The 24,450-nt window shown below is 35.0% G+C and overlaps 1 protein-coding gene and 1 pseudogene across 1 annotated transcript in view; both read left to right on the forward strand.

The window, feature by feature from the left end:
- LOC107757067 (ATP-binding cassette sub-family A member 1-like) overlaps nucleotides 1–14,689 on the forward strand; it is a 41,148-nt pseudogene extending 26,459 nt beyond the window's left edge.
- A 1,938-nt stretch (nucleotides 14,690–16,627) lies between these two features.
- Nucleotides 16,628–24,450, forward strand: part of slc44a1a (solute carrier family 44 member 1a) — a 9,260-nt gene continuing 1,437 nt past the window's right edge. Inside the window, exons 1-13 of the mRNA XM_016574436.1 lie at nucleotides 16,628–17,109; nucleotides 18,572–18,658; nucleotides 19,030–19,172; nucleotides 19,273–19,409; nucleotides 19,499–19,592; nucleotides 20,031–20,200; nucleotides 21,301–21,390; nucleotides 21,501–21,640; nucleotides 21,735–21,921; nucleotides 23,082–23,250; nucleotides 23,340–23,496; nucleotides 23,661–23,744; nucleotides 23,818–23,955. Of these exons, the coding sequence (XP_016429922.1) occupies nucleotides 17,086–17,109; nucleotides 18,572–18,658; nucleotides 19,030–19,172; nucleotides 19,273–19,409; nucleotides 19,499–19,592; nucleotides 20,031–20,200; nucleotides 21,301–21,390; nucleotides 21,501–21,640; nucleotides 21,735–21,921; nucleotides 23,082–23,250; nucleotides 23,340–23,496; nucleotides 23,661–23,744; nucleotides 23,818–23,955 (1,620 nt within the window). The 5' untranslated portion in view covers nucleotides 16,628–17,085. The remainder of the gene's footprint in view (nucleotides 17,110–18,571; nucleotides 18,659–19,029; nucleotides 19,173–19,272; nucleotides 19,410–19,498; nucleotides 19,593–20,030; nucleotides 20,201–21,300; nucleotides 21,391–21,500; nucleotides 21,641–21,734; nucleotides 21,922–23,081; nucleotides 23,251–23,339; nucleotides 23,497–23,660; nucleotides 23,745–23,817; nucleotides 23,956–24,450) is intronic.

Here is a 24,450-nt window from a genome sequence, read left to right on the forward strand (position 1 = left end):
GGTTTTTGCGTCGTGCCTAACAATGCCCCTTAGCGGTTGTAAATTCACTGTAAACCACGGCTTCACGGGGCTTATTGCTTTAGCACAGTAGCGTATGATTTGTTTTTTGTTGAATTTCCAGCAAAAAATAACTGTATTGTGGTATAAAAATACTCATATACTGTGACTAGGATGAAACAGTAACGGAACTAAGTGTTATGGTCCTTATAGGAGGAATGCAGAGGAAGTTATCAGTAGCGCTGGCGTTTGTTGGAGGGTCAAAGGTCGTGATCCTGGATGAGCCCACAGCTGGAGTCGATCCTTACGCTCGCCGGGGCATCTGGGACCTGCTGCTCAAGTATCGCCAAGGTAGGCAGATTCTGTTTTAGCAAACACTGTCGTGTTGATTTTCCTGAAACGTCCATGAAGTCGTGTGGTTTTACCTTCAGGACGCACCATCATCCTGTCCACCCACCACATGGACGAAGCCGATATCCTGGGGGATCGCATTGCCATCATCTCCCACGGGAAGCTGTGCTGTGTGGGCTCCTCTCTGTTCCTCAAGACCCAGCTGGGAACGGGATATTACCTGACGCTGGTGAAGAAGGACTTCGATCTCTCGGTCAGCTCCTGCCGCACCTCCAGCAGCACCGTCTCCTACTCCAAAGCAAGCCTCAAGAAGGTACGCATGTTTAATATGTAGTTTGGCTATAAGGGAATCTCCATATTTATGTTACTGACCCTAAAGTTTTCTTGGTGCCATATTTTGTGATTTTCATTGTCTCTGCAGGAGGACAGTGTATCTGAGAGCAGCTCTGATGCTGGACTGGGCAGCGACCATGAAAGTGAAACCACCACCATAGGTATATAGCGGGGTCATTATCGTTAACTAAAACTATTCTACTATATCGTTAATTAAACTAAAGCTGAACTAAAATAAATACATGTAAAATACATAGAAATGTTACATGGAAAACTGAAACTAAACAAAACTGAACTAACCGAATCACTAAAGTTACTAACTGAAATTAAAAAAATAAAACTGAAATAAAAATAAATATGAAATGGAAAACTAAAATTAGAAATGTTGATGAGCAAGTAACTGAAATAAGTTTAAGCTCAATCACTGTACTTGCTAACTAAAATAAAACTGAACCAATACTAAAACTAAAAGTGAAATAACTAAAAATTAAATGGAAAACTAAAAAATTAAAAATGTTGCATAGGCAGCTAACTGAAATTAGGTTAAGCTGAAGCACTAAAATAAATAACTAAAACTAAAAACGGAAGTAAGATAAATGAAAACTAAATATTAGATAGACAAAAATGATAAATCTTACCTAGAAATAAAAATAATTTAAACTAAATATTAATATTTACTAGTGCTGTCAAACGATTAATCGCGATTAATCGCATCCAAAATAAAAGTTTTTGTTTACATAATATATGTGTGTGTACTGCTGTTTGTGTGTGTATTTATATATACATAATAAACATACACAGAACACACACATATATTATGCAAACAAAAACTTTTGTTTTGGATGTGATTAATTGCGATTAATCGTTTGACAGCACTATTATAAAATTTTTATTTAATAAAAATACTAAAAACAAAACTAATAAAAATGACTGGAAGTGAATCTAAAATTAAATTGAAAACTAAAAATATAAAAATATAAATCTAATTAAAAATATGAATAAAAATTAAAACGCTATAAATAATACAAAAATAACACTGATGTATAGAGTTAATAAACTCTTAAAGGGATAGTTCATCCAAAAATTTACTCACCCTCATATTATTCCAAACCCATTGGTTTTGGAGCAAAGCTCTAGTCCTACACGCATTTTGAATGTTTTCTCAACTCTTTCCATATTATAGACATCTCCTTGATCTCCAATGTGATTTTCAAGCACGTTCCTACAGCCCGACTGGTCGAAGATCTCGGGCACGAGATCACATACGTTCTGCCTTACGAGTCGGCCAAAGACGGAGCGTTTGTGGAGCTCTTCCATGAGATCGACGACCGGCTCACTGACCTCGGCATTTCAAGTTACGGCATCTCTGACACAACCCTGGAGGAGGTAACGAAGCATTGAAAACATTTCAAATCTCTTTAGTTCATTCAGTTCGTTTCATGCAAGAATGTGAATATAATTGGCTTGTATTTGATTATTTTGAGCAGATTTTCCTCAAAGTGGCAGAGGACAACGGTGTTGATGCTGAGATGTCAGGTAAAGCCGAACACATTTTACTTTCACTGTTGTCAATGCTTTATGTAAACATTTAGCAATAGTGTCTCTGGAAACACATGACTTACTCCCGTTGTGTCGTGGATCAGATGGGATTATACCTGCACGCAGGAACCGCAGACACGCTTTTGGTGACCATCAGAGCTGCCTGAAGCCTTTCACTGAAGACGACTTTGATTTCAATGACTCAGAAGGTGATCCAGGTAGTTACTTTACCCATCCTTCATACATCCCACTTACTTTAAATATATTTTGAAATCTGAACCATCATCTCATGTGTTGAAGTTTGATGTCAGTTCATATGTGGTCTAGAGCATGGCCAGTATTTTCATTTAGATTTTTTTTTTTTTATCATTTGAGTCAGTGTTATTTTACACTATTGTAGTGTTTGAAATTTTTATTTATTTTTATTTTTATAGTTACTTTTATGTTTTTTTAATTAAATTTTAGTTAATGTTTTAGTCATTTTGTTATTTGTTTTTGTTGTTTTTATTAGGTTTTTTATTTTTAATGTTTATTTTTTCATGTCAGAGTGAAATTATAACTAAATTTAGAAATATTGCCTTGGCAAATAACTAAAATAAAGTAATTTTTATATTTCATTTTATTGCAGTTAATGTTTATTTTATATCAATTAGTGTACATTTAAAAAATATATATATTTCTGTTTTAGTTAATGATAACAGTAATGATTTGAATGCGCTTTTAAATGTTATTTATTTATTGGAATTCTTTTTATTTCTGTGATTCACTTCAAACTGTCTGTTTTAGTTAATCAGTTTGAAACTGATTCAGTGATTAATTTGTTCATTTTATTGCTATGTATTCTTATTTTGGTGCATGTGATTTCATATGACTGAAAATCTATTATTATTCCTTTTGCTTATTTACTGGAAGATATGGCATTTGGTAAGCATTATTATTATTATTATTAAACTGTTTGTGGGTTGATGTGCACCTGCAGAATCTCGTGAGACGGACTGGTTAGGTGGCGCTGATGGTAAAGGTTCGTACCAGGTGAAGGGCTGGAGTCTGAAGAGACAGCAGTTTGTAGCTTTGCTCTGGAAACGCTTCCTGTACGCCCGACGTTCCCGGAAAGGTTTCTTTGCTCAGGTATGGTCTTCATACAATATTCTGTATTGTCTGTTTGCAGATCCTTAAATGTAATATACTTCAAAACGCATCTTTCCAGATTGTGCTTCCTGCTGTGTTCGTATGCATCGCTCTGGTCTTCAGCCTCATTGTCCCTCCCTTCGGAAAGTATCCCAGTCTCGCTCTGGAGCCCAGCATGTATGAGGAGCAGTTCTCCTTCTTCAGGTATATGCTACCATCCACACACTTGCGTCTGTGCTTTAATTCCCATGATTCTTTGAGAGTCTAATGTCTGGTTTCTGACTACAGCAATGATGCACCAGAGGACAGACACACAAACAAGTTACTTGAAGCTCTGATGGACAATCCCGCTTACAGTGAACAATGCACAGACGAGCAAAACACTGCGTGAGTCTTCAAACGTTTTTCCAATATTGCTTTGTTGTAAATAAAAAATATTAATGAATACATTTGCATCTAGAAGATTCTTATATTTAATTGAGTCTTTATTTTAATTGACAATCAACTATGAAAATTCCTGTAATTAAAATCCCAGTCCTTTATTTCAATTATTTAGTTATTATCAGAGATATCTATTTATCGATTTTACAACATTTATCAATTATCAGAGATTATCTATATAGATTTGTATATAAAAGCTGGTTTCTGCCACTGAATAAAAATTAAAAAGGTCATTGCAACTCGCAATTGTGACGTTTTTTCGCCTCCGAATTTCAAGATATTTTCAAACTAGTAATTGTGCGTCAAGAAGTCAGTATTGCATGATATAAAGTCGCAATTGTGAGAAACAAATCAGAATTGCGAGTTTGTATGCAATTGCGAATTATGAAGTCAGAACTGTGAGATATAAACACACAATTTAAAAAAATATCAATATTGGACTTTAAAATTCGCAAATTGAATTTTTATCTCACAATTCTGAGAAAATAAGTCAGCATTGCGAGAAAAAAAGTCAGAATTGCAAGATATAAACTACCGCAACTGTGAGTTTATATCCCACAATTCTGACTTTAGAACTCACAATTGTGAGTTTATATCATTCAATTGTGAGAAAAAAAATCAGAATTGTGAGATGTAAACTCACAATTGAAAGAAAAAAGTCAGAATTGTGAGATAAAAGGTCACAGTTGCCTTTTTTTATTTGTTATTCAGTGACAGAAACAGGCTTCCATAGATTTGAGTATCCAATAAGTAAAAAAAAAAGTGGGGAATTAATTTTATTAATTTTTTTTTGTGGAAAGTAGCAAATCATGTCCGATTAAAGATGGAGAGTGGATGGTTCCAGAGATTCCCGAGACCGTTCAGGACATATTCGTAAAAGGGAACTGGAGTATGGAAAACCCATCGCCTCTGTGTGAGTGCAGCTGTGAAGGAAGGAAAAAGATGCTTCCCGAGTGTCCGCCAGGCGCAGGGGGTCTGCCACCGCCTCAGGTAGACATTTTCACCAAATACTGTGCTTCTTCAATAGCAATATTGCTTTATTATGTTTCAATGACAGTACAACGATCTCTTCTGATATCCCTTAGATCAAAGTCACCACTGATGAAACCTTGCAGAATCTGACAGGCAGAAACATTTCAGACTACTTGGTGAAAACATATGCACAGATTATTGGAAAAAGGTAAATTAAGCCAATCCAGAAGTAAAGGCTTGCTTGATGTTTCTGGTTTTCATTCTCCTCACAGTGCTTTAACTCTGTGTTGTGTTGTTTTGTCTGTCCAGCTTGAAGAACAAGCTCTGGGTCAACGAATTCAGGTAAACTTATCAGTGCATATCTATTATGATGAGGAAAGTAATAATAATCCAGTGGAAGATTTTTGCCTCAAATCGGTTTCTCATTGGCTGTTTTGCAGGTATGGTGGATTCTCATTGGGTGCTAGAAGCTCTCAGGCCCTCCCCCCTGGTGATGAGATCACCGATGCCATCTCTCACATTCGTAACCGCTTCAGTCTTCAAGCGGTATGTCTCCTGTGTTAGGTTAATGACTGATGTTTAAACACCAGCTAGGACTCATAATCTTGAAAGCAGTTGTTGCTCAATGTTTGGGATTTACCTGCCTTCAACCTGTTTTCATTGTGCAACCCACAGGGAACCGCAGCTGACCGCTTTCTGGGAAGCCTGTCAACTTTCATCCGAGGTCTCGATACCAAGAACAATGTGAAGGTGAGTACTGGCTAGATGTATTTGTCTGACCTTACAGACATAGATGCCATGTTTATCATGGTCATGATGAAAGCTTACACTCTTTTGACAAGTTGTCAAATAAAGACTTCACAAGACTTACAAGTGCTTGATTATGAAAATTTATCTTAGTGTGATTAATCCATCAATAGATTTCCTGGCAGAGTGTTAACACATTGTTAACAGTGTTAACACTATTTATAAACAGCTTTTTTTTTGTCCAGTAGAAAATCGGCTTAACTTAAGGTGCCATTATATAAATTGTTTTTGTGAAGTATTGATATTTAAATAATAGAAATATATAAAGAACTACAAGTACATAAATAACTTGATAATAAAATTATATATATATATATATATACACACAAATATTTTATATATACTGTATATATAATTATTTTTATTGTAAGTTATGTACTTGTAGTTCTTTAGATAATATAGATAGTTACAAATATTGATTATATATATATATATAATATATATTTATACTGTGTATATATAATTATTTTTATTGTAAGTTTTTTATGTACTTGTAGTTCTTTAGATAATATAGATAGTTACAAATATTGATTTTATATATATATATATATTTATACTGTGTATATAATTATTTTTATAGTAAGTTATTTATGTACTTGTAGTTCTTTAGGTAATATAGATAGTAACAAATATTGATTATATATATACAGTATATATACTGTATATATGTATGTATGTATAAAATTGTTATTGTAAGTTGCATATGCACTAAATATACAATAAAGAACTACATAAATAATAAAATGTCACGTTCCTCAATGTCATGAACAATGCCGTCCTGCGTGCTAATCTTCCCCCCGGCCTGGATCGCTCCAAATTCGGCATCAAAGCGTTCAACCATCCACTCAACCTCACCAAAGAGCAGCTCTCACAGGTGGCGCTGTAAGTAACCAAGAGCGCAGTTCATACTCCACTCCATTTACACACACAGTCTTGATATCTCTGACCTTTGACCCCATCTGCTTCCCAGAATGACGACCTCAGTTGACGTGCTGGTGTCCATCTGTGTCATCTTCGCCATGTCTTTCGTCCCGGCCAGCTTTGTGGTGTTCCTCATCCAGGAGAGAGTGAATAAAGCCAAACACATGCAGTTCATCAGTGGAGTGCAGCCCTTCCTCTACTGGCTGGCCAACTTTGTGTGGGACATGGTGAGGATTTTGTAAAATGTTTTTACTCTTAAATGTATCAACATCTGTTCAAATGCCCTTTGACTGATTGCATGTTTGTCCTTCAGTGCAACTACATTGTCCCAGCGACTCTGGTCATCATCATCTTCGTCTGTTTCCAGCAAGAGGCCTATGTGTCCTCCACCAATCTTCCTGTTCTCGCCCTCCTGCTGTTGCTCTATGGGTAAGACGCAAAAGATCGGTCCAGTAGCCTTTACTATTTATCATACACTACTGTTCAAATGTTTGGGGCCGGTAAGTTTTTTTTCTTTGGAAGAAATTAAGCAAGAATGCATTAAATTAATCAAAAGTGTCAGAAAAGACGTTTATAATGTTACAGATGATTTTCTTTTGAACTCTCCAGTCATCAAAAATCCTGAAAAAAAATGTAGCAAGGTTTCCACAAAAATTGATAGAAATGTTTCTTGAGCAGCAAATCAGTATATTAGAATGATTTCTGAAGGATCATGTGACACTGAAGACTGGAGTAATGATGCTGAAAATTCAGCTTTGCGTCACAGGAATAAATTACAGTTTAAAAATATTAAGATACAGTTATTTTAAATTGTAATAATATTTTACATTATTACTGTTTTTACTGTATTTTTGATCAAACAAATGCAGCCTTGGTGAGCAGAAGAGACTTCTTTAGAAAACATTAAAAAATCATACAGACCCCAAACTTATAGACTATATGTATGATATATCTAAAAATATGTCACTATCACTAATATGAAAGCTTTGGCCATGTGCATTTCTTTGTGTCCATCTAGGTGGTCCATAACACCCCTGATGTACCCAGCGTCATTCTTCTTTAAGATTCCCAGTACAGCATATGTGGTTTTGACCAGCGTTAACATCCTCATTGGAATAAATGGCAGCGTATCCACGTTTGTCCTGGAGCTTTTCGGCAGCAATGTAAGTTCATATTTCTCAGCTGTGCTTGATTATATGTGTCACGTAATCCAATTCAAAAGAAGCCCTAAATGAACTGTGACTGTTTCTCCTCAATGCTTTTTCAGGAGATTGGTGGCATCAACGACATCTTGAAGAACGTGTTCCTGATCTTCCCTCACTTCTGTCTGGGCAGGGGACTCATTGACATGGTGAAGAACCAAGCTATGGCTGACGCTCTGGAGAGATTTGGTGTGTATCACTCTCACAAATACACTATTCAGTATAACTAATCAAACCTTTATTATTTGTTCAAATAATGTTCTTTTTAGAATGTTCATTTAGAATTTCCGCTCTAACCAAACAGATAGCTGAAAGTCTTTTTCCACCGATATTGTTTAAATGATTGCTGATGTTGATTTGGTTAGGGGCCTCGGGTCAAAGTGACATCTAGATGTGGACATAACATGTCCTGGATAATTTCCATGGAAATGCATTAGGACTGCAGCTGCTCAAACACGCTTTCCTCTGAACATAATCACATTCTAAGAAACACATCAAGGCCGTATGAAGCTGAGTTTAGTTTGTAGACCTTGACGTGTTTCCAAAACCTAGTGAGCTGCCTGTTTTTCAAAAGCAGTTTTAACATTTATATCATAAATTCATTCAATACCAAAAAATAATGATTAAAAAAGTTCAGTCTAATTAAACGCTGACTGAAAACTGAACATTTTTAACCCATATTTGTGTGTGCTGTGTATTTCTATACTTACTAGAGCATTGCATCGTTACTTCAGCATCATGCATGCAACACATCATACTCTGTTTCTGCTTCTACTGACATGTTTGTGCATGTTTTCAGGCGAGAATCGCTTCCGCTCTCCTCTGGCGTGGGACATGGTGGGCAAGAATCTCTTTGCCATGGCCATAGAGGGTGTGATTTTCTTCTGCATCACCATCCTTATCCAGTACCGTTTCTGCATCAAGGCCAGGTGATGATACTTTCATACCTCACTGCAAAACAAGGGCATGCGAAACCGTTTTAAACGTATGTAATGTTTTGGTATTAATATAGGCCGGTCAGCACTAAACTGAAGCCAATCGGAGAGGAGGATGAGGATGTGGCCAGAGAGAGGCAGAGGATCTTGTGCGGAGGAGGACAGACTGATATCCTGGAGCTCAAACAGCTCACCAAGGTCTGTGACACACACACACACACACACATATTTATGTAAAAAAAAAATTATTTATAGCAGATTCCATCTACATTCTGATTCATTATATGTATAATATTACATAAATAATAATAAAAAAGTTAATATGAATAAATTCTATGTGCATATTAAATGATATATACAAGTATAATTAAAATATGTAGTTGTAATTATACATTTCAAAATTTATTATGTGCTTATTTTTATTAAAATATTAATTATGAATTACGTAAATATTTAAAAATATTTAGAAATTATAAAAGCTTCATTTTAGTGAATGCCAGAAACATGATTGATATATATATATATATGTTTTTTTTTTTCAGTTATTTTTCTGACATTTACTAAGGTGGCTCAAGCCAGTTTTTGTCACACAGTAATTATTGCATCAGTGTTGTTGTTCAGTTCTATAATAACTAGTGTTGTCAAATGTTTAATCGCGATTAATCGCATCCAAAATAAAGGTTTTTGTTTACATAATATATGTGTGTATACTGTGTATATTTATTATGTATATATAAATACACACACATACAGTATGTATATTTGAAAATATTTCCATGTATATATTTATATTAATATAATTGATAATATATATAAATATTTTAAATGTATAAACATAACATATTGTTCTTAAATATATACATGCACATGTGCGTGTTTATATATACATAATAAATATACACAGCACACACACATATATTATGTAAACAAAAACCTTTATTTTGGATGCGATTAATCGCGATTAATCGTTTGACAGCACTAATAATAATATTGCTGATTCTGCAGGTTTATAAGAGAAAGCAGAAGCCAGCTGTAGACAGACTGTGTGTGGGCATCCCACCAGGAGAGGTGAGATCATCTTCTTAGTAAATAAATAATAGCTTTTGTTTAGTTCTGCCTGGCGTTTAAACCGATGCTGATCAGGGTTTTGATGATATAATGTTCTCTCGTCAGTGTTTTGGGTTGCTCGGTGTGAACGGAGCTGGGAAGACGACCACCTTCAAGATGCTCACAGGAGATTCTGTTGTCACTAGCGGAGAGGCCTACTTGGCAGGAAAGAGGTGCATAAATTAAAACTGTGAAATTGAAATGCTACTGATTCAATTAATACTTTAAACGCTGGGTTTTGTGGCTTTGAGGTTGTTAATATGCTAGTGTAATCCTAAAAACAATGCTCACATTGTGTTCCAGTATGAGCAGCACTTTTTTAAAACAAAAATGTGTTTCATGACCTTTTTCATAATAGTACCACCAAACTCTTGGCTTGTTTTCTGCAGCGTGCTGACAGAGATCGATGAAGTGCATCAGAATATGGGCTACTGTCCGCAGTTTGATGCCATCAACGACCTGCTGACTGGACGAGAACATCTGGAGTTTTACGCCATTCTGCGGGGCGTCCCAGAGAAGGAAGTGTGCGAGGTCGGTTTTTAGCTGCTATTGAAAGGGAACGTCTGACTACTAATGTTGCAGCTGGTTATCGAGGGATCTGATTGGTTGTTTGTTGGTCGCAGGTGGCGGATTGGGGCATTCGTAAACTGGGCCTGATGAAATATGTAGACAAAGCCGCAGGAAGCTACAGCGGGGGAAACATGAGGAAGCTCTCCACCGCTATGGCGCTCATCGGAGGACCGCCAGTGGTGTTCTTGGTGAGTGTGCAACTAACTTTATGATCATTTATTCAGCTAGTGCATCATAATCCAAAAATGCATCACAGGTTTGTAATGATTTGTTTCTAATGGAGTGCAGGGGAAAAGAAGGCCACATGTAAATAATAAAATGCAAATGCATAAAATGCAAAATAAAATAAAAATGCAGACGCAACTATACAATCGTGCATAATTAGCAAAAGTTTAGCAAAATAAAATAAATAAATAAATAAATATAAAAGCTAAATATTATTGACATTTAAAAGGAAGGACAAATTATGCAGTTGTGCATAGATAGCAAAGTATAGCAAAATAAATAAAAGCTAAATAAAAAAATAAAAATAAAAGCTAAGTATTATCAACATTTTAAAGAAAGTAAAACAATTGTGCATAGCTGTCAAAATATAGCAAAATATATAAAAGCTGAATAAGCTAAAAAAAGCTAAATATTATCAACATTAGAAGGAAGAATTTTTTTTGCAATTTAGCATAGTTATCAAAGTATAGCAAAATAAATAAAAGCTAAATAAAAAAATAAAAAAAAAAATAAACTAAATATTATCAACATTTAGAAGGAAGAAAATGAGCAATTTGGCACAGTTATCCAAGTATAGAAAAATAAATAAAAGCTAAATAAACAGAATAAATATTTTATGCCGACCACAATGTGTTTTGTGAGGTGAATTATTGGCTGCAAAGAGCATTAACCATCAAATTGGAGCAAAATCTGTGCAAAGTTATTTCACTGAATTCAAAACAGACACAAAACCACCAAAAATTATGCTTTTTTTTTTACTCTACAAACCCCAAAAAACACTGCATACGGGTCTATATAGGTCATTTGCATTTCATGAAAAGATCTTATGTGCTGTTAAGTGCTGTTGTGTAACAGATTGGTCGTTGGGCAGACCTTGTTTTCCCAGAACAAAAGCCATACCCACACATTGCCACATTTTAAGGAAGCGGTTTGCATTTAGCAGTTAAAGCGAGGCAGCGCGGTGCTCCAGTTTCCTGGCGGCCGTCAATCAGAGCGGAGGAACATGATCATGCTCTTCCCTCTCTTTATGGTGTTCTGCTTGTGTTTCCTGCTGAATTTGTGGGCGACGGTTAACCTGGCTGTTGCTGTGGTTACAGGACGAACCCACCACTGGGATGGACCCCAAAGCCCGGCGGGCCCTGTGGAACTGCATCCTCAGCATCATTAAAGAGGGACGCTCGGTCGTCCTGACCTCACACAGGTGAGAGAGTACCTCGGTCAGAGTGGTCTATGCTTTCAGTTTGACTTCTTTGCATGACTTTGCTGTGTTTTTCTGCAGTATGGAGGAGTGTGAAGCGCTCTGCACTCGCATGGCCATCATGGTGAACGGCAGGTTCCGCTGCCTGGGCAGTGTGCAGCACTTAAAGAACAAGTAAGCGGTTACACAACAGCATTTTGAATCATTCCAGAGAATCGACTCTTTTGAATCAGTGGGCTGAGCTCTTTTGCTGTGGCGCTTCCAGGTTCGGTGACGGGTACACCATCATCCTGCGGGTGGCGGGGGCCGATCCGCAGCTGGAGCCGGTGATGGAGTTCATCGAGCAGGAGCTGCCGGGAAGCACGCTGAAGGAGAAGCACAGGAACATGCTGCAGTACCAGCTGCCCTCGTCGCTGACATCCCTCTCCCGCATCTTCAGCCTCCTCTCCAAGAACAAAGAGCAGCTCCACATCGAGGACTACTCCGTCTCACAGACCACTTTAGACCAAGTAAGAGAGTTTGTAGGGAAATTTAGTGCCACAATTTGCAATACATGAATTGCTGAGGTCAGAAAACACACAAATGTGGCAAAAACTACTACACTGCTGTGCAAAAATATATATATTTTTTAAGAAATCAATACTTTTCTTTCCATAAGGATGCATAAATTGATTTTAAAAAAGTGCCAGTAAAGACATTTATAATGAAATATTTCTTATTTCAAATAAATGCTGTTTTTTTAACTTCTTTAAAGAATCCTGAAAAAAGCAAGTACTGTATCATAGTTTCCACAAAAATACTAAGCTGCACAACTTGTTTCAGCATTGATAATAATCTGAAATGTTTCTTGAGCAGCAAATCAGCATATTAGACTGATTTCTGAAGGATCATGTGACACTGAAGACCGGAGTAACACAGGAGTAAATTACATTTTAAAATATATTACAATAGAAAATAGTTATTCTAATAATATTTCAATATTTTATAATAGTACTGTTATAATAAGCTAAAATAAATAAGCAAGTTATTTATGATTTATTAAGTTATTTTAAATTGTAATAATATTTCAATAATTCATAATATTACTGTTGTTAGCAAAAAATATATAAGCAACAATTAAAATAAGGAGAAAATTAAACCGAAAAGCTATTATAAAATTAAGTTATTTTAAATGGTAATAATATTTCAATATTACTGTTATAATAAGCAAAAAATAAATAAGCAAATATTTCATTAAGCACAAAAATTAAGCAAAAAAAGCTATTATAAAATTGTTTGAAATTGTAATACTTTAATATTTTATAATATTACTGTTATAATAAGCAAAAAATTAAATGAGGCAAAAATTAAGTAAAAAAGCTATTATAAAATTAAGTTATTTTATTTCGCAATAATACTGTTTTACTTTGTTTTATCAAATAAAGGCAGTCTTGGTGAACACAAGAAACTGCAATCAAAAACATTAAAACATCTTTCGAACGTTAGTGTAAATTAAAAAACAAAAACAGAAGTTTGCTGAATAGCAAAAACTACAAATTTGCTGTAAAATACAAACAAAAACTAAATTGCAATTAAAATGACCGCACTATAAGTTGTGACTCAGTCTGTTTGTCTGTTCATTTTAGGTATTTGTCAATTTTGCCAAGGACCAAAGTGACGAGGACCACTTAAAAGACATTTCCATTAACAAAAACGATGCCGTCGTGGACATTTCTCACCTGAACGCCTTCCTCATAGACGAGAAGGCCAAAGAGACGGTGGTGTGATCCGCCATTCGATGGATACAACAATCCACCTTCATGGGACTAGCGTGTCGTTTTTTTGTACTACTCTTTAGTTTTTTGTTCAATTTTCAGCTGTGTGTGTTTGTGCCCACAAGAGGGCGCTGGACCTGAAACACACTACTGAAACAAACCATGCAAATCAATGCAAAAAAAAAAGAAGATTGAAGAAAAATTAACGCCGATGACAGCGAGGCCGAGCCTGGTGCTCGTCGCTCCGTCGCGAGGAAACTTGAAGCTGTTCGCTCCACTAGCGGTGAATGTTTGATTGACAAGATGTCTGCAAAAATATCAGACACTGCCAATGCGATCTAACGTTAATTCAGGGCCGACGTTCATCTCCTCATTTAGCGCAGGCTTCAAACTGTGCATTTCAGCAACTACTCTTGGTCTTTGTACTTTACTTTTTTAGATATGCATTTTAAAACTATACTCAAAAGATATTTTGATGCAACGACGTGCAATGTTTCACTATTGTTATTATTGTCAAAGTGTCGTGCCTGGAAACAACACTCCGCTAATGGACTCGAAGCGTGGAGCACACACTGTCATCATAGCTACGGTGGTATTTAGATCTACTGTGAAGACGGAGCGGACGACTTTAGAAGTTAATTGCATGCTTTTTACGTGGATGACGTGTTTAGGACTCCATCGTAAGCTCAAGCATGTTCCAGCTTTGTTATCCTCAAGTATTTCTGTGTGGGTTTCAACAGGTGTTCGCTGATCTTGAGCCGAGTTTAGTGGGACTTCGTAGTTGTTTTTGTGTCCACAACGGGCCGAAGCGGAGGCGAGTTCATATTGTGTGAAACTGTACAGAAACAAATCATGTCCGTGCCAAACCAGGTCAAGTGGTTTTAAATCATAGCAAATGAACGTAGTATCAAGCAAACACGTTGTCGGTGTTGGATATTATGGTAGTGGCTCTCAGCAGGCTACTAAATGTTACATTTTTGTTGTTGTTTTCTACACCATGTGATTTGAAACAAGAGTTTCATCGTACAATAAGGCCTTGAGAGACAAAGAAATGGCATTCATAGGCCTCTAGTACAGGAGTTAATATCTCAGGCTGTGCCTCCTTATCCTAAAAGCTTAAGTTTAGTTTATTATACCACTTTTATGATCTCGACCAATGGCACCGCTGTTGTTCGCCTACAGCGCGAAGTGACCAAAAGCAATGAGGTGCTATACACTGTAAAAAATGACCGTGAATTTAACGGTAAAAGACTGTAAAAATGCTACAGTAAAAACCTGTTAAATGGTTAACGGTAAATTCCCCTACTATATACGGTGAAAAACTGTATTGGACATTACATGTATTGGACATAAATTGTTTTTTACCGTAAATTTTACGGAATTTTTTTTACAGTGTACCGATCGAGTTTATTTTTCAAATCCATGAGGTGCTTTTTAGTCAAACACCTTCAGAAATTAAGCAGCAATCCCTGCTGCACATTGAATGACGTGGAAGAAGACAAAAGTACTGTCTTTGGTCCAAAACTGAAGCACTTTATAATGTTAAACTGGTCTTGACATTCATAATTCACAAACAGGACATTTTGTGTTTAACAAAAGGTTAATAGACAATTTTAGATGTCCCACTGTGGCCATTATTTTCTGTGTTACAATGTATGTGTTTACATTTTAAATATTAAAAAGCTATTTCAGTCAGTCTTGTGTCCTTTTTCGGTTCTGCAAGTAGAAAAAAAAAAGAGAATTGCAATAAATAATGTTACTGAAATGTTAGTCAAAGACAAACTTTCTGGGTGTGTACTTGTAGGATATACACACTTATTTTAATTAAATAAATTAATAATATATAGACTGAAATTTTTTTTTTAAATACTTGCAGGGTTGAGAAACATGCAAAAAATACAAACACTTTTAAATGGCTAAATGCATGTTTTCTTAGAGTAAATGTTGATAATTTCCACAAAGTGTACTTTTAATTGAAAGGCATAAACGGCATCACAATCATGGAATCATAATTTCTTTCTTTCTTTTATATTTAAAAAAAAGCGTAGTTTATAAACCGATAGATTAATTGGTTGACTGATCGATCTAGAAAGAAAAAGTTGTTTCGGTCTGAACTAAGGTTAAATCACCTCCATTACGTTCAACCGCAGGCTCTCTTTCCAAAACCCCGCCCTTTAAAGTCATGTCAGCCAATTACAGGTCAGTAACACCAAATGCACAATGTGATTGACGGGTAAATGTCTGATTAGCCAAAATCAGCGCAGGTCGCTCTCTTACTCTTATTTTTTCACACAAACAAAACTTATGGGCGTTATTTCAAAATCAGGTTTACATGTCAACATATATGTTATGTTAACATATGTTATCGGTATTATAAGCGGTATTAGACCTGTATTAATCACATTTTCCAAGTGTAAATGTGGATCAGCGCTATTTCCAGTCGTTTGTCTCAACGGTAGAGCGCATGTTTAGCATGTATGAGGCCCCAGGTTCAAACCCCGGCATCTCCACTTTAGCTGGTCTGTTTGACATGTAGTTTTGCTTGCAAACGAGTCTTTCCACGAAGGAAAACACAATGGTAACTACTTTAACAGAACAATCTGTAACTTCAGTTAACTCTACAGTCTTACGATCTTACGATTTTCACGATTGTATCTCTGCGCCTTAAACATATCCACATGAACTCCAGAATGTGATCATAAAATGGTCGCAGACACTAAAAACTTTTCGCACTACTTATTTCTTCTCGATAGATGGTGCTAAAGTCACAGTAAACGAGCTCAATAGTCCGAATCATTGTAGAGAATCGGTTCGTTCGAATGATTCGTTTAATGAACCTCTTCAAAGACGCGATTCACTAATTCTTTCCAGGTAAGTGTTCCTAGTATCTTCAGCGGCATTTTAATTTACGTTTAATAGGTTATTATTTTGTAAATAATAGTTCTGCTTATCACTGTTGTCGATTAGTATTATAGATCACGTTTGTTTATTGTAACAATTTTGTCAACAACATAATTAACTACATTACCGATATTAATATGTTGATCAATCCCATGCATTCGAGTGAATCATATTAACCGAATCATTACAAAAGAATCTCTTCAAACGAGCATCCAAGATTCGTTCAATGACATAACTTTAACTAGCATAACAAACGTGAAACGTGTCCTAATATGAATGTATCTTCGAGTATGGACAGTCAGACTCCAGTAGCTCGCGATAATGTCACACCGAGGGAACTGGAGAGTGAAATAATAGCTGATCCTAGTTCAGTGTTTTCCCGTGTGACAGAAGAGGAGGAGGAGGAGAGGACATCCGCCTTCACCTTGTCACGGGAGAATTACAGCTCGTCAGATCCTGAAAAAAACAGACCCTAATCCATTTACTAACAGTAGCCAGCGGCTCGAGTGTGTTTATATTCACGCGTGATTGCTACAGCCTACGTGTCTTTGTTTCTAAGGGCATTTATGCATATTAATTACCAATGTGCAACTTTTACACCACATTCTTCGGAAATTGCTGCAGGACACGCTGATCGCGCGCTGCCAACTCCCTGATTTAGCGCTGTTTCACGTGCGTTTGAGATTCTCATCAACTCAGGAATTATGGGATGCTGCGGTAGCACACAGGTAAGACATCATAAAACACACAACATCGTGCAAATGCATGCTGATTGGCATCTGGAAACTTTTTGACTTTAACGGATACATGCACTGCATGAAGTTATGAGTGCAAGAGCAAACACTCACATTACAGTCACTCATATGCAAGCAAGGGTCTTGTAGATTTATAAAATGGAAGGGCTGTGTACTTTATACAGCGAGCTATTGCGCCTATCGCCTTTATCACATCAAAATAACGATAAATCAATGCAGAGCTTTGTTTGTCAACAGTGTAAAGCTCATTTCCGGGTTTCACTGAGAACGAGTCGGGTGTGTTCAGACAGTCCCATTCATTCTCTACGGTGCTTCCCTAGTGTTTTATTCCTGCTTTGTGCAGCCGAACTTTTCCCAAGTATACGATTTTAGGATAAAAATAGAAGCTTACATTTTTGGAAACTGCGACTGGTCACCAGTGTTGTTATTTTTGTTTCAAAACGTATTAAAATAGTTATCGTGAATTCAAATAAAGTTGAAATAAATTAAAATGATTAAATAAAATATAAATATTAGATGGAAAACTTTAGAATAAATAAAAAATAAAACAGTTCAATGAAAATTTGAAATGTTACCTTTGCAACTAACTGAAATAAAACATGTTTCAGTTGAGTACTAAACTACTAAAACTAATAATATATAGACATTTAATAAAAACAAAAATTAATGGGTGCCCTAAGCAACAAACAAAACATTATAGGGGTCAAAATAGACCTTTCATAAAATATAAAAGTAAATAAATTGTAATTAAATTGTATTATTTATAAATTACAATTGTAGCTCTATACAGTTACCTATGGCTATGATTTTATTAATGGCCTACAGTTGTGATGTCCACATGTTTTTGTTGAAGAAATTATAGATGCTGTAGTAGCGTTTCTATGGCAAAAAGGTGGCCAAAAAAGAAAGATTAAGTGGATATTTGAGTTAAATGTTTGGTCAATATTAAACAAGGATTTGATCGTCCTGTCAGTGTAACAACAGCAATTATTTAAAAAATTATAATAATAATTATACAATTTAAAAGAAAACTGAAAATATAAAAAATAAAGGTAAATTCAAAATACTATCTTAGTATATAAATAATACTAAAATGATACTGCTTGTCACAATGTCTTTTTTAGGTTTTCATTATTTTAACATAATATACACATATACATATATATATATATATATATATATATATGCATATATGCATATGTGTGTGTGTGTGTATTCAAAAACTGGAAAATGTGTGTTGTTTACCTAACTACTTATGTGTTGTGACAAAAATTAATATACACTTATTCAAAATATAAAGTAACTAGAAAATGGTACTTGATCCACACAAAATGTATTTATTTATGCATGCATGCATGTATTTATTTAGCTATATTTTTATGTTAAAAGAGAGTTTGTGTGTGTCACGTCAACTATGTCAACTTCCCCTTTGCAGAAGCCCCGCGAGTGGAAACCCTTAGAGCAGAGGAAGTGCACAGATATCCCATGGCTGCTCCTGTTCATCCTCTTCAATGTCGGCATGGTAGGAAATACAATTCACGTATTAAAAAAAAAAAAAAAAAAATGCAACTGTTGGACACAATTACAAATACAGGAACATTAAGTATGAATTATGATTATTCATTTTAAGCAATATTATTGTCATTGTCTGATGTTTTTTTTTATTATTATTGTGTATATAGTAGTAATAAGTGTTTAAATTAAGTGTATTTAATTAATTGGTTCAACTTAAGTACTTGAATTAAATTTATAAAGTTATATGGTAAAAAATACCTTTATATAGGTAAATAATGCACCTGAAAATCAGTTCCAGGGGGCAGTTATTGCCCATTAATAATTTGTGCTACCGGTTGCGTCCCATGTCCTGATCATCATCTTGTGTTTCTGTGGCAGCTCTGCATCTGTGGCTTTGCCATTGCGACAGGGGCCGCGTCCAGACTCATATCAGGGTACGACAGCTACGGGAACACCTGCGGTCAGAAGAACGGCAAAATCCCAGGAATAGAGCTCAGCGGCCGCGACCACACCTCCAGAAAGTGTGTGAGAACGAGCGGAAACACAGCTGCCTCCTCTGTAGACTGGCAAGGAGGGTTTTACAGGTGTTTAGTGACAGTTTGTTCAATGGTTCTGTCACAGGTATGTGTTTTTCCTGGACCCCTGTAACATCGACGTACTGGGAAGAAAGATTAAATCTGTGGCTCTGTGCGTCTCGAAGTGTCCAGACACTGAGTTGAAGACTTATGAGGATCTCAGAAATTTCTCTGCAGTTTACGGTGAGCTCAGTGCCGTCACATACGGCTGAATGTCCTGAAATGTGAGTTCTGCCTAATGCTGTTTTGTTTTTCTGTATTATTTTCTCTAGGATCTGATTTGTGCTCCTACGATGTACAACCGGACACGTATTCCTCTCACTCTAATAGGGCTACAAAATGTCCAACACTTCCTGTCCATCCAAGGTAGTCCATGTATTTAGTCCATCTGTGTTAGTTTGGGGTCTGTAAGATTTTTTTAGGAATGTATTTGAAAGAAGTCCTTTCTGCTCACCAAGGCTGTATAAAAAAGGGAAAAAAAAGAAACGATTTTTATTTTTTTTTGTAAATTTATGTATATTTTTTATATGCTTTTAAAATAAATTATAAAAAATATATATCTAAAAATATATTAAAAAAAAAAAATTTGTTTATTCAAATATTTCCACAAAAAAGCCACTGACTAGAGATGGCAAGTTGCAAATCACGATTCATGGCTGAAATAAAAACTGTTGGGAATTTTAAACAAGAACAGTCCCATCCATATTTCCACCCAAGCGTCCAGCAAAGAAAACAAAAAGGTTTAGCTTGATCTTTGATTCGTGTTATTCAGACTAACCTATATTCTGTCTGTTTTTTGTGTAGTGCATCCTTACCAGTGTTTCACCGCTGTATGCCAGTGGATATTTCCTGCTACGCCAGGTTTGCTGAGGCCTTCATCACTTTCGTCAGTGACAACAGTGTGGTGCACCGGGTCATCGCTGGAGTGATGACATCCAAAGAGATCATCATGGGCCTGTGTCTGCTCGCTCTCGGTCAGATCATTACACAGGACTCCAACATTAATACTAATTACATTATTCAAAACTTCCATTAACATCTCTTACGTTTTAGCTTCATAAACCTGATTTGCATCAGTGCTATTTTAGTATCGAAATACTATTGTTTTTTTGTATTAATATTTGTAAGCAATTTACTAATATTTTGAACAAATTTGATATATTTCATTTGAATATTTTTGTCATTTTTTGTGCTTTTGTTTTTATTAAATATGTCTATATAGTATTTATACATTTTAATTTCAGTTTTATTTATTTTAGGACATCAAGTTAAACTAAATTAAAATGTTGCCAATGTTTCCTTGGCAACTAGCTGAAATAAGTTTTATTTGATTTCACTTACTGTTTATTTTATTACATTTTAATTAGAGTTTTAGCATTTATTTTATGTTGTGCTTTTCTCATTTTTATTAATTTTTGCTTTTTATTAATCATGACTGCTATTAATTAATAAAATCTATACACGCATATTTAATAAAAACAAAAAGTAATAATATTATGAAAACACAACAAAAAGAAAAGTCGTATTTATATATAAGAAACTTTAAATTGATGTAGTAAAATAACTAAAAATGAAATTGAACCATTAATAAAAGCTACAGTCGGGTTTAATAACAAAAACGAATAAAATTGAACAAAAAAAAAAATGCTAAACCGAACTCAAATTTAAATGAAATAAAAGAAGTTATTTCATAGCTGCCAATGAAACATTTCTCATTTTCATTTAGTTTAAATTGATGTACTAAAATAACTACAAATGACATGAAAAATAATAAAAACCTATTTGAAATTTTAGTTTTACGAATTTTTAGTTTTTTGTCATTTTTATTAGTTTTTTTTAGTTTTTTTTATTAAACCTCTGTATAGTTTTTATTGATTTCTAGCTACAACTAGCTGAAATGAGTTTGCGTTTTATTTTATTTCAGTTAATGTTTTTATTTCAAGTATTAAAATGTTGTTGTTGTTGTTTTGTGGCATTATTTTAGTTTTAGTTATCTATAATAACTGATTAGCATATGTTGAACGTCAGAGGAGCAAGGTTTAAAGCACCGTTCTGTCTCTTCTTTGTGCTGCAGTTCTGTCTCTGATCCTGATGGTTGTGATCCGCTACATCTCCGTGGTTCTGGTCTGGATTCTCACAGCCGTTGTGGTGGTCGGGTCAATTGGTGAGACTTTAGCATTTCATAGAAATAAATGACAGGGCCATGAGCCGCTGTGACTAGCTGCAGGTCACAGGGAGCCGGTGATGTGTGAGGCAGCGCTGTGTTTGTGGCAGGTGGGACGGGGATCTTGTGGTGGCTGTATGTGGATCACAGTAAATCTGTGAACGCCACTCTGCCGGCTCTGGAACTGGAGGTGGCCAAAGACAACCAGAAAGCCCTGCTCATCTACTCCATCGCTGCCACTGTCTTCACTGTATGTTTGAAGTCACATACTACTATATGAACTGCCAAATGGCAAAATTAGTTTACTGTGCAGATATGTAATATTGAATAACGGTGCACCTCAGGTGATTCTGCTGCTGCTGCTGTTCTTCATGAGGAAGCGAGTGGCGCTCACCATCGCTCTGTTTCACGTGGCCGGTAAAGTGTTCACCCATCTGCCTCTGCTGGCCCTGCAGCCCTTCTGGACCTTCCTCACGCTCATGCTCTTCTGGGTTTACTGGATCACCGTGCTCCTCTTCCTCGGATCCGCAGGTCTGTCAGAGCAATCGAATAAAGGTCTGGGGTGGGCGGCACTTCTGGTAGTCAGTCTGAGGGCTGAATGATAGAGCTTCATATCTCAATTGTTATGTATTTGCTCCAGTAAAGTACATCTAAAATGACAGAAGTACACAAAATGTAGACAGTTACACTCAAGGCATTTTTCCAGTTGGAAAAAAAAAATGTGTGTGTGTGTATATATATATATATATATAATTCATAATATATTTAAATCTATAATAATTCAATATATATACACAGACACACACATATGCATATATATATATATATATATATATATATATATATATATATATATATATATATATATATATATATATATATATATATATATATATATATATATATATATATATATATATATATATATATATATATATATATATATATATATATATATATATATATATATATATATATATATATATATATATATATATATATATATATATATATATATATATATATATATATATATATATATATATATATATATATATATATATATATATATATATATATATATATATATATATATATATATATATATATATATATATATATATATATATATATATATATATATATATATATATATATATATATATATATATATATATATATATATATATATATATATATATATATATATATATATATATATATATATATATATATATATATATATGTGTGTGTGTGTGTGTGTGTGTATATGCACACACACAATATATAATATTTATGTAGTGGAGTTGTAAAATTGTATATAGTATTAGTTATATAGTGACTGTGTATATAAAATGTAATTAATTAGCATATATGCAAAAATTGGTATAAATATTACCGTTTTAATATAGTTTTTTTTTTTTTATGTAAAAAATTATATAATATGTATTTATTATCTTACTAACTCTAATGGCATTTTGCTGAAGTTTACATCTGAAATGCTATTAAAAATGTGTCTCTTTTTCTCATACGCATACAAATGATCGCTATATTCACAATGTGCTTATTTTTTATCTCCTAAGAAATATTATCATAAATATCTCCTAAACATTCATTATATTCCCCAGGTTGTTTTATTATATTTCAGTGTTTTCCAGGAACGGTGTTTGAGAGATCTGTTTCCCCCACAGGAAGTCCCGTGCAGAATAACCAGACGGGTCTGGTGGAGTTCCGGATGGACGGGCCGCTGCAGTACATGGTGTGGTACCACGCCGTGGGCCTCGTCTGGATCAGTGAGTTCATCCTCGCCTGTCAGCAGATGACCGTAGCCGGAGCGGTCGTCACTTACTACTTCACCAGGTCAGAGGTCAAAGGTCATTCACTTTCCTCCATCTGTCCATAAAGGACAACAGTCGGGAGTTCTACTCTGTTTCTCTGTCTGATTGTAGAGATAAGTCTCAGATGCCCTTCACGCCCATCGTGTCGTCTGTGCTGCGTCTGATGCGCTATCATCTGGGCACCGTGGTTAAAGGAGCCTTCATCATCACTCTAGTGGAGATTCCCCGCCTCATCCTCACCTACATCCACAGTCAGCTCAAAGGAAGAGTCAGTCACCGTCAGCTCATCTTCATGTCGCAACAGATTTGACTTCAAATACAAACCTTTTCTAACATTATGATTGTCTTTACTTGCACTTTTGATCAATTGAATGCATCCTTGATGAATTAAAGAGCTGAAACTCTTAAACTCTAACCGTTTTGTTGCCGTAGGAAAACGCCTGCGCGCGCTGCATGCTGAAGGCATGTATCTGCTGTCTGTGGTGTCTAGAAAAGTGCCTCGCTTACCTGAACATGGTGAGTCTTATGGCACAAATATATGAATTCATTTGTTTTAATTTGATGCGTTAATCATGTGGCTTTTCTTCAGAACGCATATACGGCAACGGCCATCAACAGCACCAACTTCTGCACGTCTGCGCGAGATGCTTTCTTCATCCTCGTGGAAAACGCTCTCCGTGTGGCAGCTATCAACAGTGTCGGGGACTTTGTGCTGTTTTTAGGAAAGGTATTTACAACTTCCCTTTATACTGCGGAGAAATCAGTGTTACTTTAGTAAATATTTATATACTATTTATAGTATTTATTAACATTTTTATGTAGCTTTTATTTTTTTATTTTCATTGTAAATTCAGTTTGTTTTAGGAAAGTTTTGTTCCTTTTTCATATTTTTATATATATATATATATATTTCATATTTATTTTAATATATTTTTATTTCTATTTCAGTTTTGTTAATTTAGTACTTGTATATATTATTCCAGTTAGTTGGCAAGGCATCATGTATTATTTTCATGTATAATATATATATTTTTTTTTATCTAAGAATTGTTCTATTATTACACTTAAATTTCAGTCAACAAAAAACTTTCAAAAATTATTTTTTTTGTTACTAAAAAAAAAAAAAAATTATTTCAGCTAGTTACCAAAGCAGCATTTCTAATTTTTGTTTAAAGTACTAAAATGACTAAAACAGAATAAACTAAAACTAATAAATAAAAAA

This window comes from Sinocyclocheilus rhinocerous, unplaced genomic scaffold (assembly GCF_001515625.1).
Source record: "Sinocyclocheilus rhinocerous isolate Xijiao unplaced genomic scaffold, SAMN03320098_v1.1 scaffold563, whole genome shotgun sequence".
NCBI classification, from domain to species: Eukaryota; Metazoa; Chordata; class Actinopteri; order Cypriniformes; family Cyprinidae; genus Sinocyclocheilus; species Sinocyclocheilus rhinocerous.